This window comes from Cannabis sativa, chromosome 3 (genome assembly GCF_029168945.1).
Source record: "Cannabis sativa cultivar Pink pepper isolate KNU-18-1 chromosome 3, ASM2916894v1, whole genome shotgun sequence".
Classification (NCBI taxonomy): Eukaryota; Viridiplantae; Streptophyta; class Magnoliopsida; order Rosales; family Cannabaceae; genus Cannabis; species Cannabis sativa.
The window spans coordinates 74,437,530-74,451,886 of record NC_083603.1 but is presented as its reverse complement, the minus strand read 5'-3'; the positions used below and the strand labels follow the sequence as shown (position 1 = coordinate 74,451,886).

Genomic DNA, 14,357 nt, shown 5'->3' with positions numbered 1-14,357 from the left:
CCTAGCACAGTTATCCAAATCAAGCAAATGGGCCTTCACAATTGGGATAGTTCATGTGAGGGGGAGCTGGGTTCAGTATGTCTTACCCACTTCTATTGGCCCCCAACTCTCACACAAGGCCCAAAAGAGAGGAATTTAACCTTAAAATGAACAACTGTTATTAAATGAATAAGCCCAAAAACTAAATGGGCCTAAATAAAATCTATCAATATATGACATTTTATTTAGCAACAACAACCTATATGCATCTATAACAAAAGTAAATATATAGGCTCACACAGGCACACAGATTTGGATGGATCCTATCATGTTACTAGGTCATACACAGATGAAAGAATAATGTAAAATTTACATGTTACAAATTATTTACTTGACCTATTGACAATTGAACCATGGGTTAAAATCAGATCATTGGATCTGTCAACAAGTTAACCATGGCAATTTAGATCAAGCAATAATAGGTTTTATAAAACTTACAGACAAGCTAAAACACATACTCCTGCAACAAGATGAATTGGATAGTTGGATGTAGGATTTATTTAATTTTAAATAATTATTTTCGAAAATAATAAATAAAAAAAAAATATTTTTGGTATTTTAAATAAAATAAAATAATTAAAAAAATATATTTAAAATTAAACCTACAATTTTTGAAAAATTAGGTTTCAACTAACCTAAATATCATTTTAAAAAAAATTGCTACCTACCTTTTAAATTTTTAAAGTTATTTTATAAATTAAATATAAAATAAGAAAAAATAAATATTTTTCAGATTTTATAATATAATTTAAATAAAAATAACAAAATTTAAAAGAGCAAAATATTTTATTTCTTTTAAAATATCATGATTATAGTAATCTTATTTTAAATTTTAAATAAGGTCAAATTATTTAAAAAATAATTTAATTTAAAAAAAATTAATATCTGACCTTAAATTTTAAAAATAAGATAAAATAATCAAATTTAAAATTAAGATATAAAATCAAGCAAAAAGATAGATTTTTACCTATTTTCAAATTCAAATTACACTAATATCTAAAATTAATTTTAAAAAAATCAAATTAATTTATTTCTGATAATTAGATTTGAAAATTGAAAAGTAAAAATCAAAATACAAATCTACACAAAAAATCAGAAGTTAATTCTATGAAATAGCATGAAAATCGAAGAAAACGAAAAAAATTGCAAGTGGTACAGACAGTATGCATTGCATACTGTCCACACGCACGAGCAGGGAAGGCTGACCGTGAAACCTCGGCGCAGGAGGCTGCATGCAGCCTCTCCGCGCGCGCATAGGGGCGAGTTTCAGACAAAAACTTGTCTGACCGAGGAAGCTCGGTCGAGCTAGTGTCTGAGCGCGTGCATCCGAGGGTTGCACCCTCATCCGTGCGCATAGGTGGGTGACACCTTCCTGAAATTTTTTCCGATTTTCAAAATTTCATAACTAATTCAAATAAAATTGAATCGAGTTCTGTAAAAAAGTAAATAGCTTAATTTTTTCCAAACTATCCAATAAAAATAATTCCAAAAACGAAAATTCAATTATTTTTCACAAAAATTGACAAACATCAATCAATCATCAATACAACACACAAAACAACATGATACCATCCAAATCACAAACAAATCATTTTAAGTCCAAATTTCTTGCAAGAAAATCAATTACCATGGCTCTGAGGCCAGTTGTTAGAAATTATTTTACCAGGATCTTAGATCTACTCACAAGTATGTTGATTAACACCCTAAATATGAACTTCTAAAACAATTATAAATAAACACATATAAAGTATGAGAAACCTTACATTGGGTGCAGCAGAATAATATGTCTCCTTCCACTCAGATCTCTAACCCTTGTATCCTTTCTATCGCAGAGTATTATCAAGATCTGAGCGAGAATGTCCTTCTTGTTGAATTTCTTTCTTCACGATCTTCCACATTATGATTGAGGTACTACTTGCTGTGTGTGGGCACTACTCTATCACTAAGAGGGTTTGAAACATTCAATGAAGAAGAAGAAAGGAGAGTGGCGGCTAGGTTTAGTGTGATGGCTCCGATTTTTCTCTGAAAGAAATAAGATGCAAAAGTTACTTTTTCCTGAAGCCATCACTATCTATTTATAGCATGCCACATAGGGTTAGGTTTGAATTATTTGGCATTAAAATAATGTAAATATCAAATGATAAAGCCTACATAAGTGGCCGGCCATGGCTTAGTGGATTTGGGCCTCACTTTTGTAATTTTGCTGTTTTATCATTTTTGTATCTCATTTTCTCAAAAACGTCAATTTTCATATTCAACCATTTAAATGTCAATTTCAACTATTTAATAACTATAAATAATTATTAAATAATATTGTCAGTTATCATATTTATTAATTAGACCAAACAAAGTATCTTAATTAACAAATATACCCTAAAACTCTTTCTTTACAGTTTCATCCTTGCTTAGTGAAAAATTCACAAATAGACATAGTCTAATTTGAGAATTATAATTGATTAATCAAAACCAATTAAATGAGTCTTACAAGTAGTATTGTCTCAACTAGTGTGGGGACCATGGGTCTATATATCCGAGCTTCCAATAAGCAGATCAAGAATTTACATCCTAAATTCACTGACTTATTAATTCTTCGTTGAATCCATGCATAGAACTTAAAATTTCACTCTCAATATATAGAACGCTCTATATGTTCCACCATATAGGCACGTCATTAGTTATCCATTGTTATAATCCTAATTTGATCAATGATCATCTATATAGATGATCTACACTGTAAAGGGATTAGATTACCGTAACACCCTACAATGTATTTTATCCTTAAAACATTTAACCCCGTATAAATGATATTTCAGCTAAGTGAAATGAGTACTCCACCATTTATTTTTCGTTTGGTCAAGCTCGAAGGAAATCATCCTTTACTTTCTATTTGCCAGATAGAAGTTATAGATTCTATATTTATGTTAGCGCTCCCACTTAATTGCACTACCGTGTTCCCAAAATGTACGTATCACCCTGACCCAAAAGTAGGCTTAACTAACAAATCAAAGAACACGAGTAACACTTTTGAGATTGAACCTGATGATATCAGGATTAAGATCATTTCATCTAGGATCAACTAGGTGATATTGACTTGAATAGATATTACGGTAAGTTTAATAAATCTATGTCAAAGTTTAATATCGGTCCCTTCCGATGCATACTCCATGCATCCAACCCAAGCTTTACTTTAACCAATGCTCTGGAAAGAACATAGCATTTCACCAAATGCAAGTAAACTCTGTTGTAGATTGTCATATCAGTAAAACCCCAGTGTTCTGATAAATCTAGGAATCTTTAGTCACATAGTCATGTTTACTTTCCACTGTGTTGACAACACAATAAACAGGATCAAGTATGTGAAAAGGGTTTGGATGAATTTATAAATCAAATAGACAAACAATTGATAAGATGAACCAAAACATACAAATGAATGAAAAAATACTTCTGTTTCTTTATTGATATTGGATAAAATGGATTACATTGAAATGAAGTTTTATTTAGGGCATAAAACCCAACAGGTTGTTGCTGAGATCTAGCAGTTTTTGCCTTTTGACCTTTGAGGAAAGGTTTGTCCTTCCTCTGGCAAAGGAAGATCTTTCCTAGTTCCTGTGGAGCTGGGTTGATCAGCATATCAATAGACCCTCCCTGATCTATCAACAAGTTTTTCTTGAAGTGGATATCTAATGAGATCCTCGCTTCTTTTATCAGTTCTCTGGTTGAACTGCCTTATTAGATCGTCGGCCTCTCTGTTGCAGCGATCTAACTTTGGCTAGTGAGATCGAAGGATGTACTCTTGATCATCCATCCATCTCAAGAATTCACGTCTCTGCTGGGCGAGTACATCGCAATCAACAGCTTGTGGTTCTTCAAGGGATTCACGTCTCAACTGAGAAAATATACCGCAGTCAGCAACGCATGGTTCTTCAAGGAATTTGCATCTCTGCTGAGCGAATATCGCAGTCAGCAGTGTGTGGTTCTTCTATTAGGCTTGCACGTTCTACAGCTTCCCTGAGTCTGGCCAACTCAAGGTCTTCTCCCAAGCCCAGGTGAGGCCTGTCAATTCCTAGTCTCGTCTCTCTTGCATGGTACTGGGGGTGAAACCTGATTGTTGTTTTTGGGGGTGCCCCCCAAGGATTCTTCCTTCAGCTGGAGGCGCCAATGGTGGATCTACTCATGGAGGCATGGGCCTACCACTTGGATCCACTGGAATGTTTGTATCAGTCTGGTCACTATAGGATCCTGCTAGATAATCTGCCCATAGACCTACAAGGGAGATTTGGCCACCCAAGGTGTGGCAGAATAAGGCCTGTAGGACCTAGCAAGACAAGGGCTACAAGATCTCGCAGGACAAGGGCTGCAGGATCTGACAGGATAAGGGCTACAGGATCTGACAGGACAATGCCTGTAGGATCTGACAGGACAAGGCCTGCAGGACCTGGCAGGACAAGGCATGCAAGACCTGGCAGGTCATTATGGCTCTGCCAAGAGGAGGCCAGACTTGTGGCACCTATTGTGGTGACAGGATTCACCACATCTACAATGTTCATCAGGATTCCAGTTATGACTGGAACATGAGTATCTTGACCTACAATCTGTGGGTCTTGAGGGAGACCAAAAGATGCAGATGGTGCGATAGAAGTTCTTCTCGTGTTAACCATGGTGTTTGATCCGATACGATACCCACACTCTCAATGAAAGCACCAAACTGTTGACCTTAAAAAGTGATTAACCGACGACGGAGTCATATGGATTTGATGCTTGGCAAGTGTTACACAAATAAAGAATGAAAAGCAATAAACACATAGATTTGTCATAGAGGTTCGGCCCCCTTGTGATAGTAGGTAATGACCTACATATCTTTTGGTTGTATGTATACCGAGGGAAATACTATTTAGATCACTATAGGTGGGATCTGCTATAGCACCCTTAGAATTCCAAAGTATATGAATAAGTAGGTAGATCTCAAGTGTTGGATAGCCTAGAGTGTTGGACAGCCTAAGGTGTTGGACAGCCTTAGGTAGGCGTGTGAGAGATGAAGTGAGAAGAGAGAAGGAGAGCCCTATTGGGCGTGTACCAGAGAGAGAGAGAGAATAGGGTTTCAAACTTAGGGTGATTTGGAGGCTTAGTGACTTAGACGCAACTAAGGTTTCTAGGCTAGGGTTAAGACCTTTATATAGGAGGCCTAAACCCTAGATTACAAGTTTAACACCTAGATATTTACATAGGTTGTTAGATAAATACAAAAGACTAAAGCTCCCTTGAATTTGGATATTATTCATCCAATATGTTGGGCTTTTAGGGCCAAATTCACAGCCCATATTTGTTGTCAATGTGTAGAGCTGTCCAGCAAAGCCTACAGTGCACTCCTTGGCTGGCCAGACCCTTGTGATGGCCAGGGTGGCCGGTCAGGGTGTTGTTCCAACTGGCCGGCCAGCTCTTGAGAGGGAGCTGGTCTGTAGCTTGATCCTCTTTTGAGTGTCCGGGTCTTTGTTTGCTCATGTGTTGACTTGGCCTTCTTTTTAGTGAGTTGTACCGCCACGTCGCATTGGTTCTGTCCACGTAAGCATGCCATGTCATGAGGATAAAAATTGGGATAACACTTGGGTTCGACCTTTTCTGTGTGAGTACTACTTGTTAAAACGATACGTATACTTGCGTAGCTTGAATATTTCGCAACACAATGTATTTTATCCTTCAACACTTAGTTTCTTGTAACTAGATTTTAATAAACTAATATAATTACTGAAATGAGATCTTTTCATTCAACACCTTTGACCAAGCTCAAAGGAAATTATCATTTCACTTCTAATAAATAGAGACTATAGATGTTCATATCTATAATTAACACTCCCACTCATTTATACTACCGATGTCCCAAAGTTCAAGTGTTGGCTAGACCACATGTATGCTTTCAACGAACAAATCAAAGAACTTCAAATAGCACAATTAGCTTAAAGTTCAATCATGTCAAGATTCAAATTTAATTGATCAATGATAAACTAGTTGATATTACCTTAGAATAGTTATAACAGTAAATATGCTAACTATTCTATTTGTCAATATCGATCTCATTCTGATGTAAACCTTATACATCTAATGAAAAATTTACTTTGCTTAATCCCTAGGAAGAGACACACCACTTACCAAAAGTGTAAGTAAACCTTATTGATGATTATTACGTTAATGTAAATTCAGTGCACTGATAAATCATGAAACTTAAAATATTCGAAGCATATAATCATAATTATTTTCTACTGTGATGACATTACTTATGAATAATTATATGTTGTAAATTTAAATAGGATTTATACATTAAACATATAATCACGTAAATAAATATGTGAATCAATTGTAATTAATAACGTGAAAATATGATTTATGAACTTTATTAATTAAAAATAATATTAGACTGAATTTAAGTTTTATTTAAGACATAAAACTTAACATACTTCCATTTGCCAAAACATTTTTATATCCTACACTAATTTTGTTGGACATAAAAAAAATATAAAAAAAATGGATGATTTGGTTACCCTAAAAAAGAAAAAAAAAATAGCTAGGCCTTCAACTGACTTGAGCCGACCTTGTGGTGAAATAAGTTGTTTGTTAAACAGTTTTCAGTGGGATAAATCAAACAAACTATCCTGAAGTTTATGCCAAAGATTTCTACTTATAAGGAGAATTTTATAGGTAGGGAGGTATGTGTTGTTATTTATGGGATGGGAGGTTTACAATGGTGATAAATTAAAATGGACATCCCTTTTCCATCTCATCAAATCAAACAAAATTTAACTGAATAGATTGTTTGGACATTGGACATGACCCGTTGCCCATATATAAAAGTACACATCGTGATAAACACATCCACAAAGTAAAAATTGTATAGAAATTTCAATCAAGTAATTTATTTCTATATTTATTGGAGGGGAATAGAAGGGGTGTTTGGGTCAAATTGCTATTAGCATTGAGAGCACAGCAGGTACGTAGGGGACCAGATCAGATGCATACAACACAAATAATAATACATCACCAGTCCACACACATACCCTACCCTTGTGGTGCAGAATGTGTGCCAGGCTGAGGGCTCTACATCTACAGTTGCCTGAATGCTTTCATCTCATGCCTCCAGACTCTTCACTTCACCAACCTGCGAACTGACTTCACCTCTCTCTCTCTCTCTCTCTCTCTCTCTCTCTCTCCTGCTCTTGTGGGGACCCTACCCTACCTAGTAAGTCATTTCTTCATCTCATTGCTCTCCACCTTTTGAGATCAAGCAATATTGACGCCCATTTACAAAATCACTGCATATTTTTGCTATTTAAGATCCTCAGAAACAACGGTAAAATAAAATTATTTTTACTTTAAAATAGTTTTTATTTTGTATTTTTACAGAATTTTACACAAAAATCCCTACAAACTTAAATTGCAAAAATTTCGTATAGCAACCTACATAAAAACCATCGGAGAAACTACCAACTGTAAATTTGAAAAAAAAAATATTAAAAAATAATATATGGAATAATTCTTAGGTAATGTGAAAATAAGAAGAATTTCAACTCACCACTAAAACTTATAATAATGGCAATGAAAAATATTTGTCATAGTAGAAAACCTGATTTAGAAAAAAAAAAACTAATAGATTAACACACTGTTTCCTTAAACTATACCCTTATTAGTAGTGTTAAGACAAAAAAAGACAAAAAAAAAAAGGTAAGAAATTTTAGTCAACTGTTGGCGTTGTCAAGTTTTATTTTGTTTTATTCATTAAAAAAAGACCTAACGGTACCGATAGCTAAGGTTAAGGTAGCTACCGAAGAAGTAACACCCGCAGTGCAACTGGTTCCACCAGATGTCATTTGCATTTATTTGGCAGTTGTCTAAAGCGACCACCCACCTCCACCACCGCCATGTCAAACCAATTTAATCCTTACCACAATAATAATTTGATACTCTTTTTAATACATTCATACTCGTATGCATTTCCCATTTTCCAGGCTCGGTGTCCCATGCAACTAGATACCATCTTTAGTTTAGTGCTACTAATAGACTCTATTTAGAAGATATGTGCCTTAGCTTAGACCACCACCGCCAACACTTTTTAAAAACACCTCAAAGTGGCCCTATCTATGCTTTATGAGTAAGTAATTACTTTGCACTTTTAATTTTACATAGATGTGTATAGCTTATTTTTTTTATTTGAAAAAAGATGCAATTTAAATAATACATGAGCTAATACTCAACCAAACACTGTCCCTATTCGTATGAAGACAATACAAACTGACAGCACAGGCACCGTGATACTGATACATGCTTGGAAGATGAAAAGGTATAATGCTGATTAATAACAACAACAGAATAAACAAATAATAGGGTACATTTCAGGCAGGTGGATCTGGACAATCGCTTACTAATTAATTACATTAACTTATAGACATCGATCCATAAAGAGAATACATATTCAAGTGCATATTAACATAGGCCAGCAAACTAGTCAATGTTTTTGTACACAATATTAGGAGGTATTAGAAGCACAAAATGGATGTCTCAGATGCTTGCCTACAATTCAAGAAACTAAAGATCCTAAAGTTAGCTCTCTAAACTTTGGTCAGGTTCTGGTTGTTTTGGAGTAGCAGTGCCACCATTCATTCTTGCACGAGCCTCAGCAAACATCCGCTGTTGCTCAGCCAATGCTTCTTCCTCTGTCATTTCGGCTCCGTTGCTCCATTTGCCACTTCTTAAGTCCTGCTGGTAGGACCACGGTGTTATCAGTATAAAACTGCATGAAGACTTACAATTTGACTCCACAGTTAAGGGCCTCTTTCATAAGATTCACATTTCACTGATATTAAAAAATAAAAAATAAATAAAAACCTTGATTTGTGTGTGTGTGCAAGAGAGATGGAGAGAGAAGCAAAACAAGATCTATTTTAAAACCAGCGGTAATAAACTGCTGACTAATGGCTACCCTCCTAAAGTCTCATACTCAAAACAACGGCACAACATTTTCAATTACCATGGTCTCAAGCTTGTGTTGTTCATATGCTGCATAAACTTCTTCTATATACTCACCAAAGCCAAGCACCTGAGAATTAAATAACATTTCAAATCACTAATTCAAATTTTTAAAAGTGAAGCGCAATAAATACAATCAATTTTATCTTAGTGAAAAGAGTGGCCAAGTGAAAAACATATAAACTGCTATATAATTCTTTTCACAATAATCATACCAAGCACAAACGGCAAACTTAAAAAATAGATTTCCCCCATAAAGATTTTATATCGGAGACACGCAACAGTAAAAATTACAATACACTTCTTTAATACAAAGTGAAGAAAGAATGGAACAACATAGTCGAATCCAACAGAAAAGGGTTAAGGGTAAAAAAAACATTCTTTTCTAGTATTACAAATTAACAGCTGAGCACATATAAGAGAAAATAAAATAAAATAAAATATAGAAAATATGTCTTCTACACCGTCTCATTATCATTGTTAACTGGTAAAGTGCACAAGAACAGAAGATAATTCATTTCAAACCCAGTGAGATATAGACAATTAAAGTTAATCAATAATTTATGGGGGTGAGAAATCACTGTTATGAATTGATTTTGAGAAAGAGGGTCAATTAACAGTAAAGTTGTCACAAGGAAGGCCACCTCAAATGGTCAGGCATGTACTTTGCTCCCACAAGATTTAGAGGTTTGAATCCCCCAAGCGCCTACATAGCAATTGCTATAAATATTTTAGGGTTAGGCAAGAATCCTAGTTTCACAAAAATTTGGTAGCGAAGGTGTTTATGTTTAAAAACAACTGGATGACTAGTAATGACACCAACGGAAGCTGAAAACAGTGGTTTTCTTATTTTTACCTCTAATATAAGAAGCAAAATTTTGGCTTTTAAGTTTTGATCCAATCCTACTGGTCTGCTAAAAATTAAGATACTTCTGCATCAAATTAAGTAGAGCTCCTTAGTGCTGCAGAAATCTTTTATTTTTTAACGGGACAACTTTATACCATACATATATGCCAACAAATCCACAGAAAATCCTTTTTTAATGAAAGTAAAGCCTTTCATAAGTAAATACATGAATCTAGAGAAAATTCCAGAAAAAATGATACTGTGAACAGTACAAGGGCAACTAAAAGATTGTCCATAGCATCGGGCAGGGGTGCCAGTAACATGTATTAAATTACCGAGTCATATCCAGCAATTAAACAATACTGAAACGTTAAGTACAAATGCATAAAAATCCCTACGAAATGTAAGCTAGAAATCTGAACTCAAACCATTACGTTGAAAAGCAGAAGTGCGCATGCAACAGGGATGATACATTAGATACCTCTAAAGCTTTGAGAACATGTTCTGGTGCAATTGTTCTTTTTTCTTCTCTGCCACAAACTTCATTAGATTCTGATGAAATAAGGTTTATAAACTCTGCATAAACACGGATAGCATAAAAGAATTCTTCAGTACTAAAGAAAAATAACTTGAAACATCAATGAATCCAGTAAAGAGTATGCATTTTATTAAAATTAAGGCGTTTAATACTTTCCAACATCATAGTGTATGCAATTAATTGAATTTATAAAAATAAAGTATATGAACTTTGAGAGAACTTATGTCCCCTCCTCAGGGCTAAACTTGATTGCTTAAATATGATTGCATAAACACAGATAAACCATGGGTCCAAGCTTCCAAGTTCCAACCAGTAAATCAATCACAACAATATACAAACACTATTGTTATGTCCGACAAAGATGATTAGATTCAACCATCCAGGCTTACTTCCAAGAGAATAGCAAGTGGGTACAAAAAAAAAAGTAGATAACACCATTGATTTGTAGAGAATTTAAGTATATCACTAATGGACATAGTTCCCGTTATTTATTGAACTATTTTTCTCTTTTAGGAGTAGAAATTTTTAAGCTACGTGGACACTATCGATAACAAATAGGTTAAGATGGCACAGGATCACATAAAATAAACAAATTGGGATTAACAAACTGCTATACTTAATATATTTTAAAAAAAAAGTTAGAAAATAACAGGACACCATGAATGCTGACAAGTTCAATCCCAGTAACAGAGTAAAGACTACGCACAGATGTTATATTACAGTAAATAGACAAAGAGAAAGTGAAAATCATATATACTAAGCTCACCTACACAACACTCAATCAAAAGATCTTGAGCATCTCTTGCAACACGAACGTCCGGAGGCAACATCTCCTTAATAATTTTTGTCATAGTGGCTGAAAAAAAAAATCACAAGTGAGTGATCAATGTAACAAATAAAATAATGAAATAAACTATTATCTTATGCCCTGTTGCTTAATCTACTTTTATTTTTCTTTTGCAAAATGCAGAAGAAAACTGCAATAACGTTTGGTGGCTCAGATGGCAAATAATAAGTCATGGAGCTCAAGAACCAGTTCAACTACTGCAACATTACGAGTATAGCTCAGGAGAAAATTACTTGTGACAAAGGAGTGAAACAAACAATTTCACAATCCCCCTCCTGGATTGTTCAAACAGATTTCATATTGAATTTTTTTTAATAAAGGATCAAACAGAAATTTTAAATTCACCAGTTCCAGTAGATTGTGCTACTTTTTCTACTTCTCAGAAGAAAAACAAACCCTATACACACCTAAATAGAAAACAACACCAAGTAGTACAGTCTTCTTCTTTTTTCCTTCAGAAACACAAGTAGCAAGTAAAAATAACAAGGATACCATTCGAACAAGATTCATGTGTTATCATTTCTTTATGTCTTCTGGGTACAAAATCACCGTGTTAGTTGATATCACATCTAAATGCATAAATTTTACACATAACACAAAAATTAGTAAAATCCCTAAAATCTTCGTCATCAATATTTTCACGCAATCCTTCTATTGCCTCAAATTGACCATCTTTGTTCTTCTAATCTCCGTAAAGGGAAAACTATAAACCCTAATTCAAAACCTATACATCCAAAAACTCATACAACACAAAATCCTAAGAAGATAATTAAACTAAAATCCTCAAATACATAAAAATTAAACATACCTTTAGGAAGCGAAGCGTCCTCTTTGGACTTCCCGACGATATCCATCGGGTCCATCATTAACCTTCAAAAAACGAAAATCGATGTATCAAAATATATTCTTACATATACATATGTTTACATCGATGAAAATACGAACAGATCGAAAGATGTTCCTTTATTTCTCAAGAAAAAAAAAAAAAAGTTGAAAGGGAGAGAATCGGATATTCGACTCACCGAGTTACAAAGGGGAAACGGGAAAAAAAGAAGAGGTGCCAGTATGGGAAACGAGTCAACCGATCGAAGACGATCCGAGTTGGAGGAAGATCATGAAGATGAAGAGGGACATGGTTGATATATGAATTTATCAGGGAAGGACATTGTTGTTCAGGATAAGAGCGCCAGTTCTTGTTCGCAGGCGATTAGGGCAAAGAGTGTGAGAGAGTCCCCCCCTCACCCCTACAGCGCGTTGAACTAACATGTTCCCACGCGCTTCACTACCGCGTCGGAAGGAGCTTCGACATTAGTGGGTCTGCCTCCAGATGGGCCCCACAATCTGTGGATCTAGTGGTCTCACGTGATTCCCACGATTGGATTTGGCGCTTGAATAAGTCTCAAAAATTGAAGTTTTTTTGTTTTTTGGGGAGTAAACGTATTGGTCTTGGAGCTTTGAGTTAGTTTTGTGGCTCTTTTTAATTTTTTTAATTTTTTATTCCAAATATAATATGCTCCCACGCGCTAATTCTGTACGTTCTTCCCACGTTAATTTTTTTTTTTGATAAATATGTTGAATAAAGTACTAAGTCCAAAGAACCTAAACAACCATTTTAAACATAGGGATATTGGCGGCTAAACCACCTGAATTTTACGGTTTGTAACACTTAACCACAAAAATTAAAATTTTGGCGGCTAAACTACCTAAACTCTCATTTCGTTTTACTCTGTACACCTCCGTCCAAAAATCACAGTTAAGTGTCATGGTGGACGTCCACGTGTACACACTTGTACACGTGGCAAATTTTTAGTGGTCCATGTAATACTAATTTTTAGCCTCAACCATAAATTCCCGTGACCACCGGCCTTGAACCCCAACCCCAGCGACCCCCTTTCTCTCTTTCTCTCTCTCGTCTCACCACCGGAGCCTTCAAACCTAACCGGCGGATCTCTTGGTTCCTTCGGTTCCTCTGGGAATGTAGCAAATTACATGGGTCAAATGGCTATGGCCATGGGTAAGCTAGGCACCCTTGAAGGCTTTATTCGTCAGGTAATTTCTTTTTAAATTTTTCTATGGTACAGAATAAAGCTGCAAAATTTTTCTTACAGTTGATTCCATTCCATTCTTCCTAATCCTCGATATCTTACTCCTTGCAAACATTGATATAAACACAGTCAACCCCACAAAAAAAATCAAATCAGACTCGCTGGTTTGGATTCGATTGGAATCTTACTTTGAAAAGAGTCTTCATCACAAAAGCCAAAGATTCAACTTCACACAACTCACTTAACCAGATTTAGAATCTCCACAGCTTAGAAAATTCTCACTTCCCAAATCCCCTTTTACAATCAACCACTAAGTTTGCTCTTTAAAATAATCAAATAGAAAAGACACCAAAGCTAAACATACCAGTTTCAACTAAGGTAACTATGTTCATGCTGGCAATTTGAGAAATCACATTGCTACTCATTAAGTATTAAGAAAGAAGAAGAAGAAGAAGAAAGAAGAAGTAAAAGAAAAAGAAAAAAAAAAGTAAAAAAAATAATTTTTTAATTTTTTTTTAAATTAAAAAATTTAAAAAAGATAAAAAAATTAATATTTTTTTTCTGATTTTTTAATTTTTTTTAATATTTATAATGATTTTTTAAAACTAATATTACGTGGACCACTAAAAATTTGCCACGTGTACAAGTGTGTACACGTGGACAGTCCACTGTGGCACTTAACTGTGATTTTTGGACGGAGGTGTACAGAGCAAAACGGAATGGGAGTTTAGGTAGTTTAGCCGCCAAAATTTCAGTTTTTGTGGTTAAGTGTTACAAACCGTAAAGTTCAGGTGGTTTAGCCGCTAATATCCCTTAAACAAATAAGTAACCATTCAAAACTAATAGTTGTTTAGCACTTTACCTGACGATTTGTTAATAATATTTTTTAAAAATTATTTTTTTCAATTATATGGAATTCAATACTTAATTATATCAAAAGTAGTATGACACCGAAGAAAGTGCTAAGCACCAATAGTATCTTTTAGCAATTCTCATTATCTAATCCAAGGTCTATTCTAGCACAGTTAT

At 34.7% G+C, this 14,357-nt stretch overlaps 1 protein-coding gene across 2 annotated transcripts; it reads right to left on the bottom strand.

Moving 5' to 3' along the window:
• Window positions 1–8,432: 8,432 nt before the first annotated feature.
• LOC115709923 (protein Dr1 homolog) lies at window positions 8,433–12,567 on the bottom strand. 2 transcript variants are annotated; one of them, XM_030638184.2, is made up of 6 exons: window positions 12,306–12,567; window positions 12,092–12,153; window positions 11,203–11,292; window positions 10,380–10,474; window positions 9,053–9,121; window positions 8,433–8,784 (listed from the first exon to the last, which is right to left on the bottom strand). In XM_030638184.2, the coding sequence occupies exons 2-6, from the start codon at window positions 12,147–12,149 to the stop codon at window positions 8,626–8,628; spliced, it is 471 nt and encodes a 156-aa protein (XP_030494044.1). In that variant the 5' UTR covers window positions 12,150–12,153; window positions 12,306–12,567; the 3' UTR covers window positions 8,433–8,625. The 2 variants fall into 2 exon arrangements, with proteins under 2 accessions (XP_030494044.1, XP_030494045.1); XM_030638185.2 differs by having other exon boundaries at window positions 8,433–8,781; window positions 12,306–12,516.
• Between the last annotated feature and the right edge of the window lie 1,790 nt (window positions 12,568–14,357).

Coding starts and splice junctions, on each gene's coding strand:
- LOC115709923 (XM_030638184.2), bottom strand. CDS start 12,149: ATGATGGACCCGATGGATATCGTCGGGAAGTCCAAAGAGGACGCTTCG. Junction 9,122..10,379: donor ATGTTCTCAAAGCTTTAGAG/GTATCTAATGTA, acceptor TTTAATTCTCAG/GTGCTTGGCTTTGGTGAGTA. Junction 8,785..9,052: donor AACACAAGCTTGAGACCATG/GTAATTGAAAAT, acceptor TGGTCCTACCAG/CAGGACTTAAGAAGTGGCAA.